This window comes from Oncorhynchus keta, chromosome 28, assembly GCF_023373465.1.
Source record: "Oncorhynchus keta strain PuntledgeMale-10-30-2019 chromosome 28, Oket_V2, whole genome shotgun sequence".
In the NCBI taxonomy this organism is placed as follows: Eukaryota; Metazoa; Chordata; class Actinopteri; order Salmoniformes; family Salmonidae; genus Oncorhynchus; species Oncorhynchus keta.
Genome location: NC_068448.1, coordinates 35,886,998 through 35,912,633, shown reverse-complemented (window position 1 = coordinate 35,912,633; position 25,636 = coordinate 35,886,998). Strand labels below are relative to the sequence as shown.

Here is a 25,636-nt window from a genome sequence, read left to right as displayed (position 1 = left end):
AAAAAAGCCAGACTATGGATTGCAACTGCACATGGGGACAAAGATAGTACTTTTTGGAGAAATGTCCTCTGGTCTGATGAAACAAAAATATAACTGTTTGGCCATAATGACCATCGTTATGTTTGGAGGAAAAAGGAGGAGGCTTGCAAGCCGCAGAACACCATCCCAACCGTGAAGCACGGGAGTGGCAGCATCATGTTGTGGGGGTGCTTTGCTGCAGGAGGGACACTTCACAAAACAGATGGCATCATGAGGTAGGAAAATTATGTGGATATATTGAAGCAACATCTCAAGACATCAGTCAGCAAGTTAAAGCTTGGTCGCAAATGGGTCTTCCAAATGTACAAGCATACTTCCAAAGTTGTGGCAAAATGGCTTAAGGACTACAAAGTCAAGGTATTGGAGTGGCCATCACAAAGTCCTGACCTCAATCCTACAGACAATTTGTTGGCACAACTGAAAAAGCGTGTGCGAGCAAGGAGGCCTACAAACCTGACTCAGTTACACTAGCTCTGTCAGGAGGAATGGGCCAAAATTCACCCAACTTATTGTGGGAAGCTTATGTAAGGCTACCTGAAACGTTTGACCCAAGTTAAACGATTTAAAGGAAATGCTACCAAATACTAATTGAGCGTATGTAAACCTCTGACCCACTGGGAATGTGATGAAAGAAAAAATGCTGAAATAAATCATACACTCTACTATTATTCTGACATTTCACGTTTTTAAAATAGTGGTGATCCTAACTTACCTAAGACAGGGAATTTTTACTAGGATTAAATGTCAGGAATTGTGAAACTGAGTTTAATTGTATTTGGCTAAGGTGTATGTAAACCTCCGACTTCAAATGTATACTAAAAAGGACATGTCCCAAACTAATGATTCAACCCAAAACCAAAGGCCACATGGCCACCAATAAAATAAAAACCTGCAGCCTCCTGGCTCTGCAAGCTTGCACACTATTCGTCTCCCCATTGCCTCCACCTATGGGCTTAATAAGGCTTAACACCCGCCACTGACCCGGTTGGTGCTGCCACCTGGGTATGGTGTGTGGAAGTGTATCCTGGTAGTGTGTTGCCTAACTGTGCTAACACTAAACTACCCACCATATAATAAGTTTAACACTTGCAATAACTGAGATATGTGGTTGTTTTCCCCCCTGCTTAACCTAGTGGGATGCACTTACTGCAAGTACCTCTGGATAATAGGTTCTGCTAAATGACTAATGAAAAATGTGTCATAACTGAACTTTTACACAGTAAAAGGGCTTTGGCAGTAGGTCTATACTAAGTCCATTGTGTTTTATTCAACAGCAATGTGCCAAATTGCAATATGCTTTGTGTTACAGTGGATTTTTAGAGAAGACTAACATTTTGTATACACTACCGTTCAAAAGTTTGTGGTCACTTAGAAATGTCCTTGTTTTCCATGAAAACATACATGAAATTAGTTGAGAAATGAATAGGAAATATAGTCAAGATGTTGATATGGTTGTAAATCATTATTTTTAATTGAAATAATAGTGTCCTTAACTTTGCTTTTGTCAAAGAATCCTCCATTTGCAGCAATTACAGCCTTGCAGACCTGGCATTCTAGTTTTCAATTTGTTGAGGTATTCTGAAGAGATTTCATCTCATGCTTCCTGAAGCACCTCCCACAAGTTGGATTGGCTTGATGGACACTGGTTATGTACCATACAGTCAAGCTGCTCCCACAACAGCTCAACAGGGTTGAGACCCGGTGACTGTGCTGGCTACTCCATTATAGACAGAATACCAGCTGACTTCTTCTTCCCTAAACAGTTCTTGCATAGGTTGGAGCTGTGCTTTGGGTCATTGTCCTGTTGTAGGAGGGAATTGGCTCCAATTAAGTGCCGTCCACAGGGTATGACATGGCGTTGTAAAATGGAGCGATAGCCTTCCTTCTTCAAGATCCCTTTTACCCTGTACAAATCTCCCACTTTAACACCACCAAAGCACCCCCAGACCATCACATTGCCTCCACCATGCTTGACATTTCTGCGTCTCACAAATGTTTTTCTTTGTGATCCGAACACCTCAAACTTAGATTTGTCTGTCCGTAACACTTTTATCCAATCTTCCTCTGTCCAGTGTCTGTGTTCTTTTTCCCATCTTAATCTTTTCTTTTTTTTTTGTCCAGTGTGTGATATGGCTTTTTCTTTGCAACTCTGTTTAGAATGCCAGCATCCAGGAGTTGTCTTCACTGTTTACGTTGAGACTGGTGTTTTGCGGGTACTATTTAATGATGCTGTCAGTTGAGCACTTGTGAGGGGTCTGTTTCTCAAACTAGACACTCTAATGTATTTGTCCTCTTGCTCAGTTGTGCACTGGGTCCTCCCACTCCTCTTTCTATTCTGGTTAGAGACAGTTTGCGCTGTTAGACTGACGAGTTTCAGAAGAAAGTTATTTTGTTTCTGGACATTTTTTTGCCTGTAATCGAACCCACAAATGCTGATGCTCCAGATACTGAAGTAGTCTAAAGAAGGCCAGTTTTATTGGTTCTTTAATCAGAACAACAGTTTTCAGCTGTGCTAACATAATTGCAAAAGGGTTTTCTAATGATCAATTAGCCTTAAAATTATACACTTGGATTAGCTAACAACATACCATTGGAACACAGGAGTTCCATTAAATATCTGCCGTTTCCAGCTACAATAGTCATTTACAACATTAACAATGTCTACACTGTATTTCTGATAATTTTGATGTTATTTTAAATGGACAAAAAATGTGCTTTTCTTTCAAAAACCAGGACATTTCTTAGTGACCCCAAACTTTTCAACGGTAGTGTATGTGGAGTTAAATATGTGTAGCGTGATGCCTGTGTTTGACGTGCGTCTCTGTCAGGACTGTCTGATGGAGGTATTGGAAATTGTAGAGCTGGGTATCTCAGGCAGCAAGTCCAAACAGGAGCAGGAGGTGAGACACAAGGGAGAGAAGGAGCACAACCCTGCCTCCATGAGGGTCAAGGATGCAGCAGAGGCCACCCTCTCCTGGTGAGGCTCTAAATCCAGCACAATGCACTAAACACCTTGGATGTGTTCATTAGACACCAACTGGAAGGAAAGTGGTTGATACAGGGTGGGACTACCCATACTTGTCCAATAAGAAATGCTGATTTTTGTTCTGATTTAAAAGGTTTTGCTACAGTGTGCTCTAAAAGAAATGACTGCATTTATGCTCAGAATTTCACATTAATTTCCATTAATAACTAATCACACAAATTATTGTTTGTTGGTCCCATCTGGGGATCAGTCTAGACTCTTTGAAACCACTATCTGTCCCTCCCCTCCCTCTCTTGTTGTTGTCCAGTATTATGCAGGTCCTGGGGGCCTTCCCATCCCCAAGCGGCCCGTCCTCTACCTGCAGCCTGCTAAACGAGGACACTCTGATCCGCTACGCCCGGCTCAGCGCCACAGGGCCCAGCAACTTCCGCTACTTTGTCCTGGACAACTCGGTCATCCTGGCCATGCTGGAGCAGCCACTGGGCAATGAGCAGAGTGAGTATGGTGCGTGTAAAACCGTTTTCTAAAGCAATAATTCACGTTGGTTATGATTTACTGTGGTACTAGCACGGCTGTGGTGGTAGACGGTACGAGGTGAAGACCGCACCGCAGCCTTGTTTATAACCACAATAATTCACGCCCACTCGTGTATTATTGCTTTAGTAACGTTGTCCTTTATGATTCTTGTCGTTCTTTATATTTATTTACAGTTTGTAATATTGTTGTATTTGGTGTTTGTGTTATTCAATTTGACTCATCTTGTAAAGTGAACAGTACTGAGACTGATACATAAATGCTAATAGGATAGTGTCTTATGACAGTGAGTAGGCATCTCAGTGGCAGGTGGCTAGTCAGGTGGCAATTTAGGCTCAAACTAGTAGTTGGTTTCCACTTTCACTGGGAGCCCGGTGTAACTGCTTCTGCTGTCTTCTCAGACCCCAGCCCGTCAGTGACGGTCCTAATCCGGGGCATGGCCGGCCGACACGCTTGGACTATGCAACTCTTCCACCAGCCCAGAGGAGCACGGGCCAACCAGAGGGTGAGAGGAGTTGGCCCACTGTGCCACCTTGGTCTGCCAGTTTTACACACTCACTCCGCACTGTGAGTGTGCTAACATACTAAACTAATGGAGCCAACTCCAGCAACACCATCCAACAGCAGAATAGAGGCCTTCACCAAGAGCAGGCACCATCTGAAGCTGTCAAGATTAGACTACTCTCCTTTTATTTTTTTATTTTTTTTACGAACTCTGATCTACTTTTTGTCTATACACTGCATGCTGTGAATGTGTACAAGACAGCCTAACTAATTGTATTATATATATATATATATATATATATATATATATATACACACACACACACACACACACACAGAGTGCCTTGCAAAAATATTCATCCCCCTTGGCGTTTTTCTTATTTTGATGCATTACAACCTGTAATTTAAATGGATTTTTACTTGGATTTCATGTAATGGACATGCACAAAATTGTCCAAATTGGTGAAGTGAAATGCTCCAGAGTCTGCAACACCACTAAGTAAGGGGCACCACCAAGCAAGTGGCACCATGAAGACCAAGGAGCTCTCCAAACAGGTCAGGGACAAAGTTGTGGAGAGTTGTACAGATCAGGGTTGGGGTATAAAACAAATTCAGAAACTTTGAAGGTCCCATGGAGCGCCATTAAATCCATTATTTAAAAAAATTTAAAGAATATGGCACCACAACAAACCTGCCAAGAGAGGGCAGCCCACCAAAACTCACAGACCAGGTGCAAGGAGAGCATTAATCAGAGAGGCAACAAAGAGACCAAATATAATCCTGAAGGAGCTGCAAAGATTGGAGTATCGGTCCATAGGACCACTTTACGCCATACACTCCACAGAGCTGGGCTTTATGGAAGAGTGGCCAGAAAAAAGCCATTGCTTAAAGAAGAAAATAAGCAAACACAAATGGAAGAAGGTACTCTGGTCAGATGAGACTAAAATCTAGCTTTTTGGCCATGAAGAAAAACACTGTCTGGCACAAACCCAACACTTCTCATCACCCTGAGAACAGTGAAGCCTGGTGGTGGCAGCATCATGCTGTGGGGATGTTTTTCAACAGCAGGGACTGGGAAACTGGTCAGAATTGAAGGAATGATGGATGGCGCTAAATACAGAGAAATTGACGGAAACCTGTTTCAGTCTTCCAGAGATTTGAGACTGGGACAGAGATACACCTTCCAGCAGGACAATGACCCTAAGCATACTGCTAAAGCAGCACTCGAGTGGTTTAAGGGGAAACATTTAAATGTCTTGGAATGGCCTAGTCAAGCCCAGACCTCAATCCAATTCAGAATCTGTGGTATAACTTAAATATTGCTCCACACCAGCAGAACCCATCAACTTGAAGGAGCTGGAGCAGTTTTGCCTTGAAGAATGGGCAAAAATCCTAGTGGCTAGATGTGTCAAGCTTATAGAGACACACCCCAATAGACTTGCAGCTATAATTGCTGCAAAAAGTGTCTGTACAAAGTATTGTCGTTGGGGGGGTGAATACTTAAGGTTTCTTGTTTTTTTTTGGTCTTATTTCTTGTTTTTCACAAAAAAAAATGTTGCATCTTCAAACTTCAAATCTTCATCTTTATACATGTTGTGTAAATAATATTTTTTTCATTCCAGGTTGTAAAGGCAACATAATAGGAAAAATGCCAAGGGGGTTCATACTTTCGCAAGCCACTTTGTGTGTGTATATATATAATCTCAGCAAAAAAAGAAACGTCCTCTCACTGTCAACTGCGTTTATTTTCAGGACACTTAACATGTGTAAATATTTGTATGAACATAAGATTCAACAACTGAGACATAAACTGAACAAGTTCCACAGACACGTGACTAACAGAAATTGAATAATGTGTCCCTGAACAAAGGGGCGGGGTCAAAATCAAAAGTAAAAATCAGTATCTGGTGTGGTCACCAGCTGCATTAAGTACTGTAGTGCAACTCCTCGTGGACTGCACCAGATTTGCTAGTTCTTGCCTTCCACCAAGGCACCTGCAAGTTCCCGGACATTTCTGGGGGGAATGGCCCTAGCCCTCACCCTCCGATCCAACCGGTCCCAGACGTGCTCAATGGGATTGAGATCCGGGCTCTTCGCTGGCCATGGCAGAACACTGACATTCCTGTCTTATAGGAAATCACGCACAGAACGAGCAGTATGGCTGGTGGCATTGTCATGCTGGAGGATCATGTCAGGATGAGCCTGTAGGAAGGGTACCACATGAGGGAGGAGGATGACTTCCCTGTAACGCACAGCATTGAGATTGCCTGCAATGACAACAAGCTCAGTCCGATGATGCTGTGACACACCGCCCCAGACCATGACATACCCTGCACCTCCGAAACGATCCCGGTCCAGAGTACAGCCCTCGGTGTAAAGCTCATTCCTTTGACGATAAATGCGAATCCGACCATCACCCTTGGTGAGACAAAACTGCGACTCGTCAGTGAAGAGCACATTTTGCCAGTCCTGTCTGGTCCAGCGACATTGTTGCCGGTGATGTCTGGTGAGGACCTGCATTACAACAGGCCTACATGCGCTCAATCCAGCCTCACTCAGCCTATTGCGGACAGTCTGAGCACTGATGGAGGGATTGTGCGTTCCTGGTGTTACTCGGGCAGTTGTTGTTGCCATCCTGTACCTGTCCTGCAGGTGTGATGTTCGGATGTACCGATCCTGTGCAGATGTTGTTACACCTGGTCTGCCACTGCGAGGACGATCAGCTGTCTATCCTGTCTCCCTGTAGAGCTGTCTTAGGCGTCTCACAGTACGGACATTGCAATTTATTGCCCTGGCCACATCTGCATCCTCATGCCTTCTTGCAGCATGCCTAAGGCACGTTCACACAGATGAGCAGGGACCCTGGGCATCTTATTTTTGGTGTTTTTCAGAGTCAGTAGAAAGGCCTCTTTAGTGTCCTTCGTTTTCATAACTGTGACCTTAATTGCCTACCGTCTGTAAGCTGTTAGTGTCTTAACTACCGTTCCACAAATGCATGTTCATTAATTATTTATGGTTCATTGAACAAGCATGGGAAACAGGGTTTAAACCCTTTACAATGAAGATCTATGACGTTATTTGGATTTTTATGAATGATCTTTGAAGGACAGGGTCCTGAAAAGGGGACTTTTCTTTTTTTGCTGAGTTTTTATTTATTTATTTATATATGTATATATCTATCACACACACATCCCATCTTTTTGGTAGCTGTTTACACCAGCAGTTAATACTAATACTAAACAGTAAAGAATACACCACTGTTATTAAAACTAACACAACTGTATATAATAATTCCTTGCTCTCCTACAGCAGGTGTTTGTCCCTGAGGGCCGCCCAGCGCCTAACAATGACGTGGGGATTCGCTACACTGTCAAGCAGAGGCCCTTCCCTGAGGAGGTAGACAAGATCCCCCTGGTCAAAGCCGACGTCAGCATCCCAGACCTGGACGACATCGTTAACAAAGAGGTGAGATGGACCGAACCGCACCATGATCCCAATAGTTAGGATACCATTGGGTAAAGTGCCAAAACTCTTGATAATCCTACTTTTCTTATCCTCTCCTTCAAGACTAACAACTTGAAAGTACCTTGATAGGTTTTCATGTTAGTTCTTTCACATATCCAGTTCTTTCAACTATCTATGGTCATGAAGGAAGGAAAGAATGCAAGTAGAGGAGGGTAGGTGAGTGTATTCGAACACAGTCCTTATCAGTGCTAAAATGTAGTGCAATATAAGCTATTTCTAAAGCGAATGACTTAAGAGAATTTGGCACAGAGCATAAAGAGAGTAAAAGGTGTTTATGGAGACTTAATATTATTTGGGTATATTGTTGTTGTGGAGTCAAGTGTCTTCTATGAACTGACAGGATGAAGCGAGTGTGACATACACACTGAAGAATAATCACCCACACGTAAGTTGTCCCATCTTTCAGGAGTCTGAGGCAGGTCAAAGGTTAACCAGATCACTGATGGGTGGAAAATGGAGAATACTCACATTATGTTACTCCCTAACTATCTAATCTGGGTTACTGGGGGCTCTATTATATCAAAGCCAGAACACTGTTGTTTTGCCTTAATTATGCCACTCCGATATTAATAGAGCCCTTAGACTAACATCGATCTGTTCTTGATTTCAGTGGTTTTGGTAGAGGTATGGTTGTGGCAGAACTTGGTTTACTTACATTGTTTAAGATTATAGGGTGGGTACAGTTTCAGGTACATATACTAATATATTTACAAACCTTATACAATGTGAGATTTGAGTGTATGTCAGGATTGGGGTCAATTTCATTTACATTGTGACTCACCACCTGGTTTCGGTTTTATGTTGCAACATTTTACATTTTGTTTTTTACATTGGATAAAAGTAGAGACTGCTACAAAATGGTATATCACACTGCATTTTTGAGGAACAATGGGAAAGTAATTCTGCTTTGAATGTTGATAAAATTGTAAACTCACTTTTGAGAAAATGGCCTTTGAATGTTTTGGTATCTAGTGAAGAGCTCTTTGTCTACACCCATTCAGCATTGTTCACACCCTCTTAAGCTTTAGCCCCACCCATCTCGTTTCGCTCGCGGAGCGTTTAGAGCACAAACTTGATGCTCTGGCCGATGATTTGTTTACCTCTGGATAAAATGAAAACAGCCTGAGCAGCTCTGCTAGCAACAATTTCATTACGCTTTTTTGCAATGTTTACTGACACCGGCCATATTCATCGGGTGTTGTACACTTTATTTGATTTATTTTACCTTTATTTAACTAGGCAAGTCAGTTAAGAACAAATTCTTATTTTCAATGACGGCTTAGGAACAGTGGGTTAACTGCCTGTTCAGGGGCAGAACGACAGAACAGGCAGACAGAACAGATTTGTACCTTGTCAGCTCGGGGGTTTGAACTTGAAACCTTCCGGTTACTAGTCCAACGCTCTAACCCTGGCTTAAGACATGTACAGTGGGGCAAAAAAGTATTTAGTCAGTCACCAATTGTGCAATAATTTGCAAATAAATTCATTAAAAATCCTACAATGTGATTTTCTGGAATTTCTTTTCCTCATTTTGTCTGTCATAGTTGAAGTGTACCTATGATGAAAATTACAGGCTCTCATCTTTTTAAGTGGGAGAACTTGCACAATTGGTGGCTGACTAAATACTTTTTTGCCCCACTGTAGCTAGCTAGGTAAACAATGAACCTTGCTAGGTAAACAACGTGTAAGATCACACACATCACGTAACGTTAGCTAATGACGGCTAAGGTTAGCTAGTTAAACAACAATTAACACAGTGGCAAATCATGCCGTTACTACCCTGCATGAATATGCTGGGAGCTAACCAACCAGGTTGAATGTTATCTAGCTAACATTAGGCTCTAACTAGAAAAGCAAATGGCTCTGGGATACGAATAATATCAGAGAGGCAGCCAGCTAATGTTAGCTAGCTAGCTAACAATAAACTTAAGCTTTAATTAAAACCACTTCCTGTCAAAATGAGAAACGTGCAACATCTGAGAAATTAGCTAGCTAATGCTAGCCTATCTTACCTGTATACATCATCATGCGTGATGGACGCGTTTCCCTGTCACGAACGCCATGCCACAATTGCCCTTAGTTTGAAGATGTAATCCGGAGGCAGATGTTTTCTCCATCGCTTTAGCTATCATACTCTAATTCCGCAGATTTCAAAACTTAATCCTCCAGAAAGTGAAGAGCAACACTTATGCAGCTCCACTACACACACCATTTAAAAAGGGCTGCATTCGACAGGATTACCAACACAGACCAACCAGCTCAAATAGACAGAACCTTTCTATATGGCAGATCAATCCTCTCTCCTCTCTCTGCATGTTCAGCCTGCTCATTACCTCAGCCAATCATGGCTAGTGGGAAAGTTGTTGTCTTTTTCTGTGGCTTAACCAACAAGGCTCATAATTTAAATATTGTTATTCGTATTTACAGATGACATACATTATTGTTATTAAGGCACATCAAAGTTCACATGTTCGAGAAGGCATTTCTGCTAAAAAACACATTTTTATTTTTTTTAAACATTTATAACTGTCTCCTGTGAAGTCGTGACCTGCGACATACGCCTAGTTTCCTGAATCGGGTCACAATTCAGGAATTTCAGTTTACTTCCTGAATTTAAATCCAATTTAACCTAATCCTGGTGAGTGCTTTGCATCCTTATAGTTGCCTCCAGTCACACAAACTTGACCTTGTCCGTCCTCCTCTCAGCTGGGGATGCAGCATGATAGGCTGCGCAGCATGATGACCAAGCAGATTGAGTATGAGTGTTCCCTGGAGCGCCACAGCGAGGACGTCTGGAGTTCCAAGTCATTCCCAGACCCCCTGACTGACTGCAAACCGCCTCTGCCCGCCCAGGAGTTCCAGACAGCCCGCCTCTTCCTCTCTCACTTCGGCTTCCTATCTCTAGAGGCACTGAAGGTTTGGAACTGTAGTTTCATAGTGTTCAGAACTGAAGTTTGTGTCAGTGGTTGGGAACTGTAGTTTGTCAGTGGTTGGCCACTGTTGTTTATGGAAAATGTTATAATTTTATCTTAATTCTATGTTTGGTCTCTCTGCCTAGCCTTCTGTCAGCTACCGTCTTGCCTTCACCTATCGCAAAATCCAGTTTCTGGGTTTGATTGAAAGGGGGCCATAGCTCTAAAGCATGACCTTTTCACGTTGTACTGACTCTCTTACTTCAGGAACCGGGCAACAGCCGTTTACCCCCTCACCTCATCGGACTGGAGTCCTCAATGCCAGGGTTCTTTGATGACATCGCCTACTTGGACCTGTTGCCATGCCGACCTTTTGACACTGTCTTTGTGTTTTACGTGAGGGCGGGACAGAAAACCAGCCACGAGGTGAGAACTTATTACTTTTGACTAATTTTCTCATGCCAGTTTACACTATGTTTGTATTGATCCACTGTGTTATGCATTGTGATTGGTAGATCCTGATCCACTGTGTGAATGATACATTGTAATTGGTAGATCCTGAGGAACGTGGAGACGTCGTCCAGCGTCCAGCCCCACTTCCTGGAGTTCCTGCTTTCTCTGGGCTGGCCCGTGGATGTGGGCCGGCACCCCGGCTGGACCGGACACCTGGACACCAGCTGGTCCCTTAACTCCTACAGCAGCGACAATGACTCACAACAGATAGGTGTGCCACTCACCCCAGGGGTCGTAACCGACATGGAACCCAGGGTATTGGTGCATCTCAGGGGATTAGCTTTGAAAGCTAAAACATGTGCATGGGTCTCAGTAAAAAGTTAAAAGATGAAGATCCGGGCGTATATTGTCAGTGTGACATTCACCATTGAAGGTGTTCGCTCGCTGAGCTAAAGCCAGGGCAATGTCTTGGTTGACTCAGGCTATAGAAACAGCATAACAAAGATTATTATTGTAATTCTATGTCTCGGTCAGGGTGAATAGGTAATGCTTCATAAAGCCAGGGTGATAGCCAAAAGATGTCTTGTTTAGCCCGAGCCATAGTACACATTTTCTTATTCTAATTCTATATCTCAGACGAGGTAAGTATGTAATGTTTCATATTTTGCTCTGTCGCCATAGAGGAGGCAGCTCCACCGGGGGACACGGGAGGTTCTGTATTCAACGGGGAGAAGAAGGTGCTCTACTACGCCGACGCTCTGACTGAGATCGCCTTTGTCGTTCCATCGCTGACAGACTCCGGTCAGCATTTACAAATGCTCGTATTTAAATTGTCATTTTATTTTGTCTTAAAGGGACATTACATTAAGGTTTGTCAGATGTTTTCAGACCTCGAAAGTACTCTGTCAAGATGAGTCCACTTACCTATTCCATTCATTTTGGATTGTGGCAGAACAGATGGCCTGGGACGTGGTCTTATGTTAATGGTAGATCCCTTTTGAAGTGTAAAACATCTGACAAACTTTGATGTTTTTGTTGTTGTTGTGTAATGTATTTTTTAATGCAGCCTATGTGAAGATACAGTTTTGCCCATCCCTGGGTGGCTGATAGCTGTTTTTGTGTTTACAGAGGATTCCTCGGTGCACAGTGACTCTACAGTGGAGGCGGACACACACACAGACCTCCTGCCTAGTTTACTAAAACAACCCAAGCTAACACTGGAGCTCTTCCCCAATCACTCAGACAACCTAGCAGCTTCCCAAAGGGTAATTAACCCACAATCCTACATTAATAATAATATATATCATTTAGCAGGCACTTTTATCCAAAGCGACTTAGTCATCTGTGCATACTTTTTACGCCATGCTCTACCAACTGAGAGGAATGATTCAACAGGGTTTTCGTAGTGGCATGAACCATCAAGTCTAAGATTTGTCTTTTTTTCTCTTCTGTTGATATATATATATATATTTTTTTTTTTGGCCTATATAGCCAAAAAATATTTCAAGACTTAAAGGCCCAATGCAGTCAAAAATGTGTTTTTCTGTGTTTTATATATATTTCTACACTGTGATTGCAATAATACTGTGTAATTGGGAAAATTATGATGAGCTATTTGAAAGAAAATCCCACCTGTTTTGGTGGGATTGAGTTTTGGCATGCCTGGTGCCATCACCAGGCATTAAAGGAGTTAATAGACTGATGAGAAAGAGCTCCAAACCTCTGCCAATAACAGCTAGTTTTCAGTTTTTCCCTCACCGCTTAGACCACTCCCAGACAGTCCTAGCAAAATTCTTGCTTGAGAAATGGCTCTTTGAAAGGAATACATTTTTGTTTCCTTTTTGACCATTTGAATTGAAAACAATAACATTAAGGTACTTAATTGTTACCTAGAAATGATTTGATATTGAAATAAAAAATGGCTGCATTGGCCCTTTTTAAACTAATGCATTGGATACAGTTTACATATTTGAATGCTGGTTTCTTGCATTCTTTTGAGGAATAGATTAATTCTCAGGGTGTCTCGACAACCCTATGCCTGTGTATTTATATCTCTCTCCTCTAGCAGAATTCTATGGTGAAGACTAAGAGGTCCTCCACAGGAAAGACTGCCCCTCCCCTGGGGCCTGAGACTAAGGTGCTAGTGGTCTGGGTGGAGCGCTACGATGACATCGGTAAACAACCTCCGATAACTTCCCCTAAAAACCATTGTGCGTCCCCTAGTACAGTTTCACTTTACGTCATCATGGCTCTGTGTCATTTCTGATGTCTGTCCTTGTACAATGTTATGAGACCACTCATGATTTTTGTACTGTTCCGTTAGGACCTGCCTTTTGAAAGTGAGAAACCAAAGTGAGAAACTGTTGAAGGTGTTTCCCCTCAAATGGCCCCGTTGTTGTTTTTCCTCTAGAGAACTTCCCTCTGTCTGATCTCTTGGCGGAAACCGGTACTGGTTTGGAGGCGAACAACAGCACTTCCTGCAGGTAGGCTACTAAGACCCACACCCAACCAAACACTAACCCTAAACACTTACCAAAAACAATTGTAAATTAAGCTTGAGTAAGTGTTTCAATATTGTGTCAAATTAAAGTTAGGCCACTCTAAAATCCACTGTGTCACATTTTCAGTAGGTTAGTTTACATCACACTGTGATAGTGAAGACCAAGTCTCATATTTCCTGTTGAATAGAATGGAAATGTCATGTCTTTCTTCAAACCCCACCACTTTCTCTCTGCACCTCTTTCCCTCCTCCACTTCAACTCTCCCCCTCTTCAGGTCTGGGCTCCTGGAGAAGGACATGCCCCTGATCTTCATCCACCCCCTAAGGACGGGTCTGTTCCGGGTCAGGCTCCACGGGGCCATGGGCAAGTTCAACATGGTCATCCCCCTGGTGGATGGCATGGTGGTCAGCCGCAGAGCACTAGGTGACCAAATCATCTCTTTTTCTCTAATCTCTCATTTCTCTGTTTCTCTCTCTCTTTCTACCTCTAGATTAATTTCAACGGTCTCTCTCTGGCTTATAGTCATTTATGTTATGCTTCCTTCTCTACCCATTGCCGTGTTGGCGGTTTTGTCATCCTGCCTCTGGGATATTACAAACTACAAATATGACTAAATTCCACTTCTATTTTGTTTGGCTCATTGTCACATTCTACTTGCTGTTTTCACCCAGGGTTCCTGGTGCGCCAGACGGTCATCAACGTGTGCCGGCGGAAGCGACTGGAGAGTGAGACGTACAGCCCGCCGCATGTGCGGCGCAAGCAGAAGATTGCAGACGTTGTGCACCGCTACCGCAACAAGCAGCTGGAGCCTGAGTTCTACACCTCACTCTTCCAAGACGTGGGGGAGGGGAGGCCAGTTCACCTTTGACCTCTCCCCTCCCTTTGAAAAACACTAACAGACACACACTCTCTCACACACACACACAGCCCCAGATTCTCTATATTTATACAGTTCTATTTTGTTATTTATGTCAAACGCTGCCATTGACGTCGAGAGCAGTGTCAAAAAAATTGTTACCAGGTGCAAGCAGTACATTTGTAGTACGAACACATCTGAGCCTGTCTTTTTGGTGGCTACTAAGCCCCAGTTAAGCTCGGGACACTTGGCATTGAAAATATACTGCACATCCTTATCAGTCTACTCTATGCTTTGTGGCACCAGTTTCTGACACTCTATAATTTGCAATAGGATAATCTACTTTTGGTCTTTTCTTAATATTGTGATGAAGAGTGGACAACGTTATTGGCCTTTTAATTCTCCATTTTAGAGTTTCTGTTTTTAATGAAGATGTAGCCTAAATGTAGATGGACCAGACTCCTAATATAGGGTTACTTGATCATTTTACATGTATCATATCGATACAGATGGGGAGAGGAAGGAGAGACTCTGGGATTTGGGCCGATACCGTGCGGGTGGTTGTGGTGAGAGATTTGGTGAACTGCAGTTGGATCAAGACATTATACGCAATGGATCCATATATTACTTTGAAAGTGTTTACATCTTATCTAAAAACGATCGTAAAAAAAAAAAAAAAAAAAAAAAAAAAGTATTCTCCTCTCATGTATCTGTCCAAAGTCTTCCATGTCATTGAGAAAATGGAGTTGAACATTGCAGCAATATTAGGCATTAGTCAGCTTACTTACTGAGTCTCAAAACATGGAAAAATAAGCGAAGACATTTAAAGGGGTACTTACATTTACATTTAAGTCATTTAGCAGACGCTCTTATCCAGAGCGACTTACAAATTGGTGCATTCACCTTATGACATCCAGTGGAACAGCCACTTTACAACTCACTCCCTTATCTAAATTCTTCTGTTTTCATACCAGTTTTAAGGTGTAGTGGTGAACTATCCCTTTAATGTTGGTCAGCTACTAACTGAGAGATTGCATAGATATTGTTCTTACAATGAAGTGGACCAGTGTTATTCGTTCCGGCACTGAACCATTTTGACGTGTAGGTCATATTGCACTGTTTGTGTGAGACTGCAGATGTCAACATTGCATCTGAGGTGTTTCTGCTCTCGTCTGCAAGTCTAATCAGATCAGTCACTCCATCCCACGCAACGGCATGTCTATACTGTATGCGTGATGCAACACATGGAAGTGATGGAAGATGAGCATACGGTTCTTCTCCTTTCTGCTGATGGCACATGGTTCTTCTCCATTCTGAAGAAGGCAAACTTTGTCAGATGATGTGTCTAGGCATTGCTCTTCTTTATCAGAAATGCATTTCCTTGTGTACGGAGAAAAGTTGTTGGTCTCTTTGAATGTGTGAGATTGTCTCAAAATCTATTTTGTTTTTTGTTGCATCTTCTAAAACAAAACGTTAAGCGAAAATACACGTTGTTTCATTGGATGGCAAGTTGACTGATAGGCTAGTTGTATTAAGGAAAGGTCAAGTACAGTTACATGTGATTAGGAATCAGAAAATTATTAGAATTAACAGATTTTCATATTCACTGCAAATTAACAGTTTTATTCCATCTATACAATCGTGAGTTTACTTTGCGTATTGCAATTGGTTTACCGATTTTTGTTTACTTACTGTGCTTTTAAAAGCCCTGAAGCGAACCCTTTACTGTCTGCCTGTAATAATGTGCATTTATTTATGGCAATGATTGAAAAGGATAAACCTCCATACATATTTATTTGATCTTTATGCACTGAGCACATTTTTATATATATATTTTTTAACTTTTTTTTTTTTTTTTTTACAGTGGTCTGCAGTTTGGAGATATACTCAAGGAAGAGTTTTATCTTATGAAATGTAAATGACGAAAAGACAAGGTCTATTTTAACAAACCTAACGCAATGGGACAGTAGCACTATAGGTCCAGGGGTGTGTCAGAAATACGTTAGCTATTTTCACAGTGGGAATTATGGGTACAGTAGCTGGCGGTGGTGCGAAAAGGCTGGGTTTTGATGAATGAATAAGTTCTAGATGTGTTGAGGTGCTCCCTGGCTAAATATGTGGTTGCTTCAAGTTGTGTATTTCCTTTATTTTGTTATACAATCCAATTGGACATGCCAGACATTGTCAAAAAGCAACATTGAATTTACTATTGATAAGACTCCAAAAAAGACATTGAATAATACTTGTCAAATTCGAATAAAAAATAAAACAACTTGTTTGAAATAGGCTACATCTAAATCCAGTTACAGACACCAATTACTCCCTGTGGGCATATAATATTCAGACATTGTAGACAATGGAGGGTTTTACACACACACACTTTTCACAGGAGCTGGAAAAAATTTGAATAGATATTTATTTATTTGTCTGAAATAGACCCCTTAGTCTACGACATGTTTAACCTATCATTTAATTAGATTGTCTTACTTTTTGATGGTTTTATGAATGTATGTGCTTTTGCACATAGCCTACCTTTTTTTGTTAAGGAACAAAAGTATGGAATATTAATTAATCAAAGCAATTGCATACAATCAATAGCTCATCTTATCCTGAATTACTTATTTTGTCGTTTGGTAATATTTAAGAACTTGTGTTGTACAGAAAGGAAGAATTATATGTAAAATATAAGAAATTGTGAGGTTTGTCTGTTGCATTCCTCTTTTAAAAAGGCAAAAACAAAATGTATGTATGTATGCAACTGTCTGGGAGAATCACAGTGGAAAATGAATGTAACCTGCATTGATTAAAACTTATCTTTTCATTTAATCCTTTTGATCCCCAACCTTTGTTTACATGGTGTCTGAGGAATAAAGTTGAATCACACTTTTTAATGTTCTCTGAATGAGTGGATTGTTTGAGTTTGATGCTGCGCTACGAATGAGTCCACAAGAGGTCCCCTTGCGCTGACATTTATAAATCGGACACTGCTGCTGTTGGCGTTCAACTACAGTGCTCGAGTCCGTAGGAACTTGGTGGTAGCAAATTGTTTCGCAGACCCTCTTCATAATAATGACAGTCCTCTAAAATATTAAATTGAATCCATTAAAACATTGTCTTCATTTGCAGCCTGTTCCATTGACTTGCCCATCAATTGTTCAATAGGCCTGGTTTGTGCCATGCATAAAGTAAAAATAAGTAGGCAGCCTTACTGAAAGAATGACTGGGCATATGTATTTAATTAGGAGGTGCAGAATGAATTATTTGATATTGAACTTAATTAAATTCGCAATGTTAACGTAAAGACAGTCCCGACACTGCTGCACTTCTGAAAGCGACCACTGGCACGTTGTTGCATTGCTCTCATTCCCCACAGAAGCCAAGAGGACAACAAGCGCTTTTCAGACTGCCTTCTGAGAGTCTGTGAAATTACTGCTGCCTGCATCATGTGCTGTCGTCTCCTCAAAACTTATGTTGACACACAACGAACCATCTCGGGAACATGTGATTTAGCAATCCTCAGCCTTTATTGTGAGCTGTACATTCTCAGCTGAAGTTATTTTCTTGTCGCAGAATCGGATCTCGCAAATCGATCAGCAGTCATTCGTCGTTTATTGCAGTGTCTGTCTTTTCTAGAGAGAAAAAAAATCAGAATAAAGACGCATGTTTTTGTTTTGTTACTTTTGTTGAAGTTTATACGCATTGCGCATCATTGCATTGGGGTTTGAAGATACGGTGTTGAAAATGGACTTAAACTGCAACTAACTCGGAATACTTTTGCAGTGAACCAAGTATAAATAATAATTGAACGTGTTATTTTCCTACTCTTTGGATAAATATAAATTATGGAAGAAGACGGGCAACATGATAACGGCGGTGTTCACGGCACCAAAGATTCGGACCGCCAGCAACGCTTGAGGCTCTGTGTTTTAAATGAAATTTTGAACACCGAGAGGGATTACGTTCGGGTATTGCTTTTCCTTCAATCGGTAAGTTTTTGATCGCTCTTTCTTTGCCTCAATTGAACCCATGGCTACTTGCCAGACAGGATATTTATATTGTTCAGCTGTTGGCAAGCAGTTGTATCATTGTATCACAAATTGCTGGCAACAAACACCCTTGCAGAAAGTGAAGTCATGACCAGCTTTCTACAGCTGCTGCTGGCTGTGCTTGGCTGGCTGAATGCATTTTTATCACATTCCAATTTTTGGTCTTAATGTGTAGCGACAGTTCACCCTTCTGTTGATGGCAGCCTGTAGAGTGGTGTCCATAATAATGATTAGCTGCATTTTTATAGTGTTTCCGTTGGGGGAACGGGCACTTCACAGGCTTGGGCTAGTACAACACCGTTGATTTTGGGACATCTTCCGCCTTCATTCATCAGTCTGTTCATCTTGTAAGTTCTGATAAAACCCCAGTAGAAACCGTGAATTTAATAGAAGCGCAATTCAAATGATGTAGCCTGGTTTCCCGCTGATTCGCGACAGTAATGGTGTACATTTATTCATTGATAATTGCGAGCCAGTGTATCACTTCATACTAAGTGTTAGGTACCACGTTTTCTATAATCACATCTGAATAATGAATGGGCTCATTTTTCACGCGTCACCCGAGAACACACCGCTGTGCCCGAAGCTCGAGTCTTGACCAGCTGCAGGTGGCAATTCAATTTGTCACCTCTCCTTGTCATCTCTTTGTTTCCAGTCTCCTGTGTTGTCTCCTCCCATTATCCGGGCCGTCGTCTCCATGCACAGTGCAGGTGGCCTCGTTGATGGATGATGACAGCCCAACCTTGAACTATGGCTATTGCAAACTGCTATATGACAGGGTTTCCAGAACTCGGTCCTGCCCCCCTCTTGGGTGCACGTTTTGGGTTTTGTCATAGCACTACACAACTGATTCAAATAATCCAAACTTGATGATGACTTGGTTATTTGAATCAGATATGTAGTGTGAGGGGAAAACACAAAACGTGCACCCAGGGCTGGTGTGGGGGACCCAGGACCAAGTTTTGGAGACCCTGCTATATGATCCATCATGTGACCTTAGACCGTTGTAAGATACAAATGACCACATGTGATTGATAAGCATCCAAGGGCTGGAAAGAATGATGACATGTGCCCAATGGATTTTACACATTTGAAAAGAGGGCTGTCAGTCAATTGATAGGCATTCTGTGCTGGGGTGAACTCAATATTTTGTCCTCTTACACACTTCCCATGGAGAGCCTGAACATGGAAGGGGGCTATGCATGAACATGAAGGTGGGGTTGTTCTATGAAAGTAGAGTAAGTAATGAACAAGCATTAAACTAATAATCTGTTCATTTTTAGACCTGTATGACTATAACTCCTCATGGGCAATACTCTTCACGTTTAATCCCAATTTATTATTCACTTTATGTGGAGCAGCGTTGCATAACGGTCAACAAACCTCATTAACTGGTGTAAAGCAACCGGGGACTAAACACACACCATGACTCCCTATTCCTAAAACATACAGGCAATGTCTGAATCTCATCCCCCTACTTCCCCTCACCCTCACCCCAGCCTCTTGCCTCCCATTACATCATGTAACATCTCTTAATTGAACCCATGCTTGCTCAGGTGACGATGGGGCGAGGGGGTGGATCGCCCCAACAGCAGCACACTGCTTTCCACTAAACTAACCCGTTCACATCACTCCAGGGGTTAGACTCTAGAGACGTACGTTTATGCCTCAACAACGGAGTTGGACAATTGCAGAATCGACTGTCTGCTGTTGTAATGATAAGGCTGATAATACTATTTACAACTGTTGTAAAACTCATTTTCATGGCACCCGGTTTTGTGTGAGTGCATGTGGCAGTGCATGTGGCAGTGCATGTGGCTATATATGTGTGTCCTGTGTGCTTCGCATGCTACCCAATGTCCATTGATCTAGTGACGGCCATGGCGTGGCATCAATGGCTCAGCGGATTGTGGAAAGTCTCCAACACATCCATAAAATCAGTTTCGCTCCAATCCTGGCTAATCCGATAATGCTATGCTACTCCCTTCTCCCCTCCCTGCCGGGAATCCAAGCTTTTGTCGTCAAACAGCCAATCTGGTGTTGATAAGGACTGTCCGGCTGGGGGTTAGATGGGCCAGGACTGAGGCCATATGTTTCTAGTAAAGATAGCCCCAGTCTCTCTCTATCCCCCCCATTGAAGACACCTGAGTCGATAGATGGGGAGTCAGTGATCACCTTGGTGGGGTGTTGAGGGGGAGATTGAGAGTGTAATCTGATACTGTACTGAACACTAAGCCTCACAGCTTTTCCTCTTTGAGAGACACTTGGTCGGTTGGTTGGTTGTTTGTTCATAATCTACGCTGGTTATGAGAGAGGCTGGGGTGAAATGGAGGCACAGCGGTTGATGAAAGAATACCCCCCTCCATTGCTCTCATCATCGATTCTGTTTCCCCCACCTTTTGTGTTGCAACTAGTCTGCATCAAACACACAATCGATACACGTACGAGCGGGATGACACTCAGAGATGTTTATCGAGCTTATGTCATCTCTAACCTGCGTCCCTTATCTCTTGGCAATTACCGAAGCCGAGCATATCAAATTGGCTGGGTGGGGGTGGGGATAACAGGATTCGTTTTGCGCCACAATGTCATTCCAGATCTCCGGTCCAATTTTTGGGGGGGACTAGTAGAACCGATGCTTTGCATTTGGACAGCTCACTTTAATTTAATTTCAGTCTTTGGTGGTAACTGGTATGTACTAATGTTTGTTAAATGGTACAGTGCTTTATTTGCGTTGATCAGCTCTCTGAAGAATTGGAGTGCGGCACTAGTTTTTTCTGCTCACATCAGCTCGGATTTTCCCGACATTATCCTACAAAATGTAGGATATGGCATGAATATGGTTAGTGACATCATCCTGTGTGGATGTGGTGTGGGATTTCCACAACATTTAAGCAAACCTTAGAAAAAAGGAGATGCAACTTTTACAACGATTGGTGTTTTTTTAAATGAGATGTCTTTTTGCATCTTGACCACTCGTCACAACATTGGAGCCTTGCAAAAAACAAAGTGGCAATAATATCCACCCAAACCTCGACACGCTTCTCCCACAAACCTCCACCCGACCTGGGTCATGTTCAGTAGGGAGAGAACGTTTTTAAACAAAGTTTAACGAATATTTACCATCTAGGACTTTTTTGCTACGGTCTCCAACTTAACTCAACCCTGGACATCTACATGGCCTTAAAACTCTGTATTATTGTAATGTTCTGATTAGCTGGGTGATAACCTCTGTCATAACCACTGTCTGTCATGTGCTCATGTGGAAAAGATGGAAGTGGTTCAGGGATGACTTTGAAACATTTGATACTCCATAACCTATAATAGGAAACATCTGGAGATGCAGCCCCTTTGTAACCTGGCCACACACACACACACACACACACACACACACACACACACACACACACTAGATAGTTACTTGTAAGGGGGTTCATCTGATTTGTGTGTGTGCTTGAGTGTTCCTTCCCATGCCAGTGAGTATATGACTGAGGATATGTCTGTGGTTTCCTCCTTAAAGGTGAAACCTTCAAATCCTCTTTATTTCCCCTTGCTGCCAAGCTGGTGTTGACTCCTGTGGTCAAGCCAGCTGTGGTGGGGCCAATGACAAGCCTGGTTGAACAAACAGGATGTCCCACAAGGCTGTGCTCATTACCTTGGAAGACACACAGGAAGTCAGCCTTGAGCTTCCTCTCTAAGCTGCTCTCTCCATCATCCCGCCATCTCTCCACACTAGGATACACCAGCATCAGATTTCTCTGCCCTGGTGTCTACTACTATAAATAGGTCCGTTTATAACTCCCGCCCGCTGCGCCGGTGGCTTCAACTCTGTAACCCCAACTCCAGGGCTCTAACTAACAAACCAGACTCTACTCTGCAAAAGGGAAAACGCCCCGTCGTGTCTTTATGGAAGGGTCTGGAATAGAAGTGCTGGGGTGTTGCTGCTGGGTCCCGACTCCTGCCAAGTAGTTTGTTTCTGGCCCTTTTAATACGCTTCTTAATAAGACTTCAAAGGCCTGACACGAAAGCTCATCATGTGCCTCAACTTGATGAGTGACCAATAAGGAGCCAAAGGCCCAATATCTTTACCTGTCTACTCACCCTGAATTTATTCCCGCTGCTCTATTGATTGTTTCATACAACCAGTCTGAAAATTCCATCTTTGAAGTCGTTTGTGTTACTTGAAAATGAGAGGAGTTGTACAAAACAAATGTATCAGTGATTGGATCGTCTCTAATCAATCAGAGTATCAAAGTTGATAGCGTCATCATGTAGGCCGGCTCTGGCCCAACCCATCAGTTTCTGGGACCAATCAGAGTGGTCGGAATGTGTTCGCGTTCTAGGAATCATTGGGGAGGGAGGCCAATCCAGACTCATCGTGGAGAAGAAACGTCAGTTGGCCAGAGCGATGTGGATGGGTAGCCAGGCAGCCAATATCTTGTAGAGTCTGACGAACAGCAGTCCTTCTACACTAAGAAAATATGCTTACATATCCAGTTGTTTCTTTAGATTCTACGTGGTAAGCATTGTTTTATTGATCTAAAATAGTCCAAATACACATTTCAGGCAGTGCAAGAGGAGTACTGCCTCTTGTCTTACCCTTGAAACGGTTGAGATTGAATAAAATCTTAAGTCTCAGCATAAGACCTCTACTCCTCCCCAAAGCTCACGTAAATTGCCCCCCATTGGGCCCTCTCTTTGTATCCCACCCTGTCTTCCAACACTGTGACAATTCCGTTACACAAGCCCTACAGTTCTGTCCAAACCCAGGGCCAAGGCTTAACCCTCCAATGGGAGGTATGCATTTGATGTCGTGCTCCTTAAGAAGTCACAGCGCTCGGTCTCCCTCAAGACAATTAGTACCTTATTGCAGCCGTTATGTTGCCAAGCCAACAGATTACAGCCACACCGTGGCACAAAAAGAGGAAAGTGTCAGGCCCAACTAATCTTGGTTTCATTTCTAGTCATGTGTGCTCGTAAGCCATTTCTTTCCGAGGCATAAGACTGCATCAGGAATTTGAGGAATCTTGTTAACGTGTCTAAACCTCTGGAGTAGCGCAGTGGCATAATGTCACATACCCTGTGGCTATGTTTTCAAAATGTTACAGATATTTCTGAGCAGATTAGCATAGGAGGGAAGCACATATCGAGCTACGTGTTTGGCATTGAACTGTCTATATTGGACTGATCACCCCATTTTAATCCTACTTGGACTGCCACATACATACATATACAGTTGAAGTCGGAAGTTTACATAGACTTAGGTTGGAGTCATTAAAACTCGTTTTTCAACCATTCCACAAATTTCCTGTTGACAAACTATAGTTTTGGCAAGTCGGTTAGGACATCTACTTTGTGCATGACAAGTCATTTTTCCAACATTTGTTTACATACAGATTATTTCACTGTACCACAATTACAGTGGGTCAGAAGGTTACATACACTAAGTTGACTATGCATTAAAATAGCTTGGAAAATTGCAGAAAATGATGTCATGGCTTTAGAAGCTTCTGATAGTCTAATTGACATAATTTGAGTCAATTGGAGGTGTACCTGTGGATGTATTTCAAGGCCTACCTTCAAACTCAGTGACTCTTTGTTTGACATCATGGGAAAATCAAAATAAATCAGCAAAGACCTCAGAAAAAAATGTGGACCTCCACAAGTCTTGTTCATCCTTGGGAGCAATTTCCAAATGCCTGAAGGTACCACGTTCATCTATACAAACAATAGTACGCAATTATAAACACCGTGGGACCATGCAGACATCATACCGCTCAGGAAGGAGACGCGTTCTGTCTCCTAGAGATGAACGTTCTTTGGTGCGAAAAGTGCAAATCAATCCCAGAACAACAGCAAAGGACCTTGTGAAGATGCTGGAGGAAACCGGTACAAAAGTATCTATATCCACAGTAAAACAAGTCCTATATCGACATAACCTGAAAGGCAGCTCAGCAAGGAAGAAGCCACTGCTCCAAAACCACCATAAAATAACCAGACTATGGTTTGCAACTGCACATGTAAACAATTGTTGGAAAAATGACTTGTGTCATGCACAAAGTAGATGTCCTAACCAACTTGCCAAAGCTATAGTTTGTTCACAAGAAATTTGTGGAGTGGTTGAAAAACGGGTTTTAATGACTCCAACCTAAGTGTATGTAAACTTCTGTATTCAACTGTATGTGTGTATATATATATGTGTGTGTGTGTGTGTGTGTGTGTATGTGTATATATATATATATATATATCTTTCTTCCTTCTAGTTTTTAAATTATTTGTGGTCTTAAATCGTTTTCTGTGAGGCCGTAATGATTGATTTAATGCAGAAGCATTTGCTTTAGGAATTCAAGGGGTAAATAAATGGTGGTTCATGAGATCAGATAAACGTGGATCTCTCTGCATAGTCGCGGTGAATACAATACCATAGGCATAGCAGCACTGTCTGTTGAAAGACTGTTCTCTCCCTGTCAGGAGTCAGTGACGTTCTCAATTGGCCTGTGTGTTTGTTTTCTAGCACACTGAAGTACGTGGACAAAGTGAAGTCTATCCAGATGTGTTGTTCAGTTTGAATGAGGACACTTCGGTGACACAAGCCTTCAATGTAAAAAAAAGTCACGACAAGGAATGTTAATGGTCACACAAAGTGTTTTCGAAATGCGTGATATATGATGAATTAGTTACATGGCCTCCCTTGTAAAAGGCAGCAATGGGAGACCATCAATGCCCGCTTGACATCTTGACCTGAACAAAAGCGAGACAAGTACTTTCCCAGAGCAAGCCAATACCCATTAATTGAACAGGGTGTTTTCTCTTCTCCTCCCAAGTGAAAAGGTAGAATGGAAGGATGCCTGTAAAAGTTTTGAATTGAACCCAATGGCATGTCAGCCAGTCACACAGAGAGAACTATCCAGGAATTCCCATCAGCACCCTTTGGGAATTGCCTGGAACAGTTTGTGGACAGAGGCTGCTGGGCAGCGAAACGTTTGTCAGGATTGTCAAACAGAACCAGATGTGTGGGGGATTGACGGGGGCGAAGGTCACCATTCTATTGAGAAACATTGACCACAACCAAACGCTATGACCGTAGTAGACCTTCCATTCTGACACACTCTCCAACCATGAACAGCGCCAAAGGGTTTTGATGAACGTTGATTTGGAGTTCCGAAGTTGAACTTTCTGCACCCCGGCCTAGTTGAAGACTAATAGGAGAAGGTTGATTTGTGACAGTAGTGATGGATGGGGTGTGTGATGGGGTTTATCTTAAGACCTCTAATTGACTG

The 25,636-nt window shown here is 42.4% G+C and overlaps 2 protein-coding genes across 6 annotated transcripts in view; both read left to right on the top strand.

Moving 5' to 3' along the window:
* The window catches only part of LOC118361221 (ral GTPase-activating protein subunit beta-like), a 41,229-nt gene extending 24,023 nt beyond the window's left edge, over positions 1-17,206 (top strand). Inside the window, exons 18-30 of one of the 5 annotated variants that reach the window (XM_035740974.2) lie at positions 2,868-3,016; positions 3,333-3,529; positions 3,961-4,064; positions 7,376-7,528; positions 10,295-10,504; positions 10,768-10,926; positions 11,056-11,224; positions 11,635-11,754; positions 12,082-12,218; positions 13,019-13,127; positions 13,364-13,436; positions 13,729-13,877; positions 14,126-17,206. In XM_035740974.2, the coding sequence (XP_035596867.1) occupies positions 2,868-3,016; positions 3,333-3,529; positions 3,961-4,064; positions 7,376-7,528; positions 10,295-10,504; positions 10,768-10,926; positions 11,056-11,224; positions 11,635-11,754; positions 12,082-12,218; positions 13,019-13,127; positions 13,364-13,436; positions 13,729-13,877; positions 14,126-14,322 (1,926 nt within the window). In that variant the 3' untranslated portion in view covers positions 14,323-17,206. Of the gene's footprint in view, positions 1-2,867; positions 3,017-3,332; positions 3,530-3,960; positions 4,065-7,372; positions 7,529-10,294; positions 10,505-10,767; positions 10,927-11,055; positions 11,225-11,634; positions 11,755-12,081; positions 12,219-13,018; positions 13,128-13,363; positions 13,437-13,728; positions 13,878-14,125 lie in introns of all 5 variants that reach the window. The other 4 variants (XM_035740971.2, XM_035740976.2, XM_035740975.2 and 1 more) reach the window with 4 other exon arrangements.
* A 461-nt stretch (positions 17,207-17,667) lies between these two features.
* prex1 (phosphatidylinositol-3,4,5-trisphosphate-dependent Rac exchange factor 1) overlaps positions 17,668-25,636 on the top strand; it is a 111,868-nt gene continuing 103,899 nt past the window's right edge. The window contains exon 1 of the mRNA XM_035740970.2: positions 17,668-18,296. Within this exon, the coding sequence (XP_035596863.1) occupies positions 18,153-18,296 (144 nt within the window). The 5' untranslated portion in view covers positions 17,668-18,152. The remainder of the gene's footprint in view (positions 18,297-25,636) is intronic.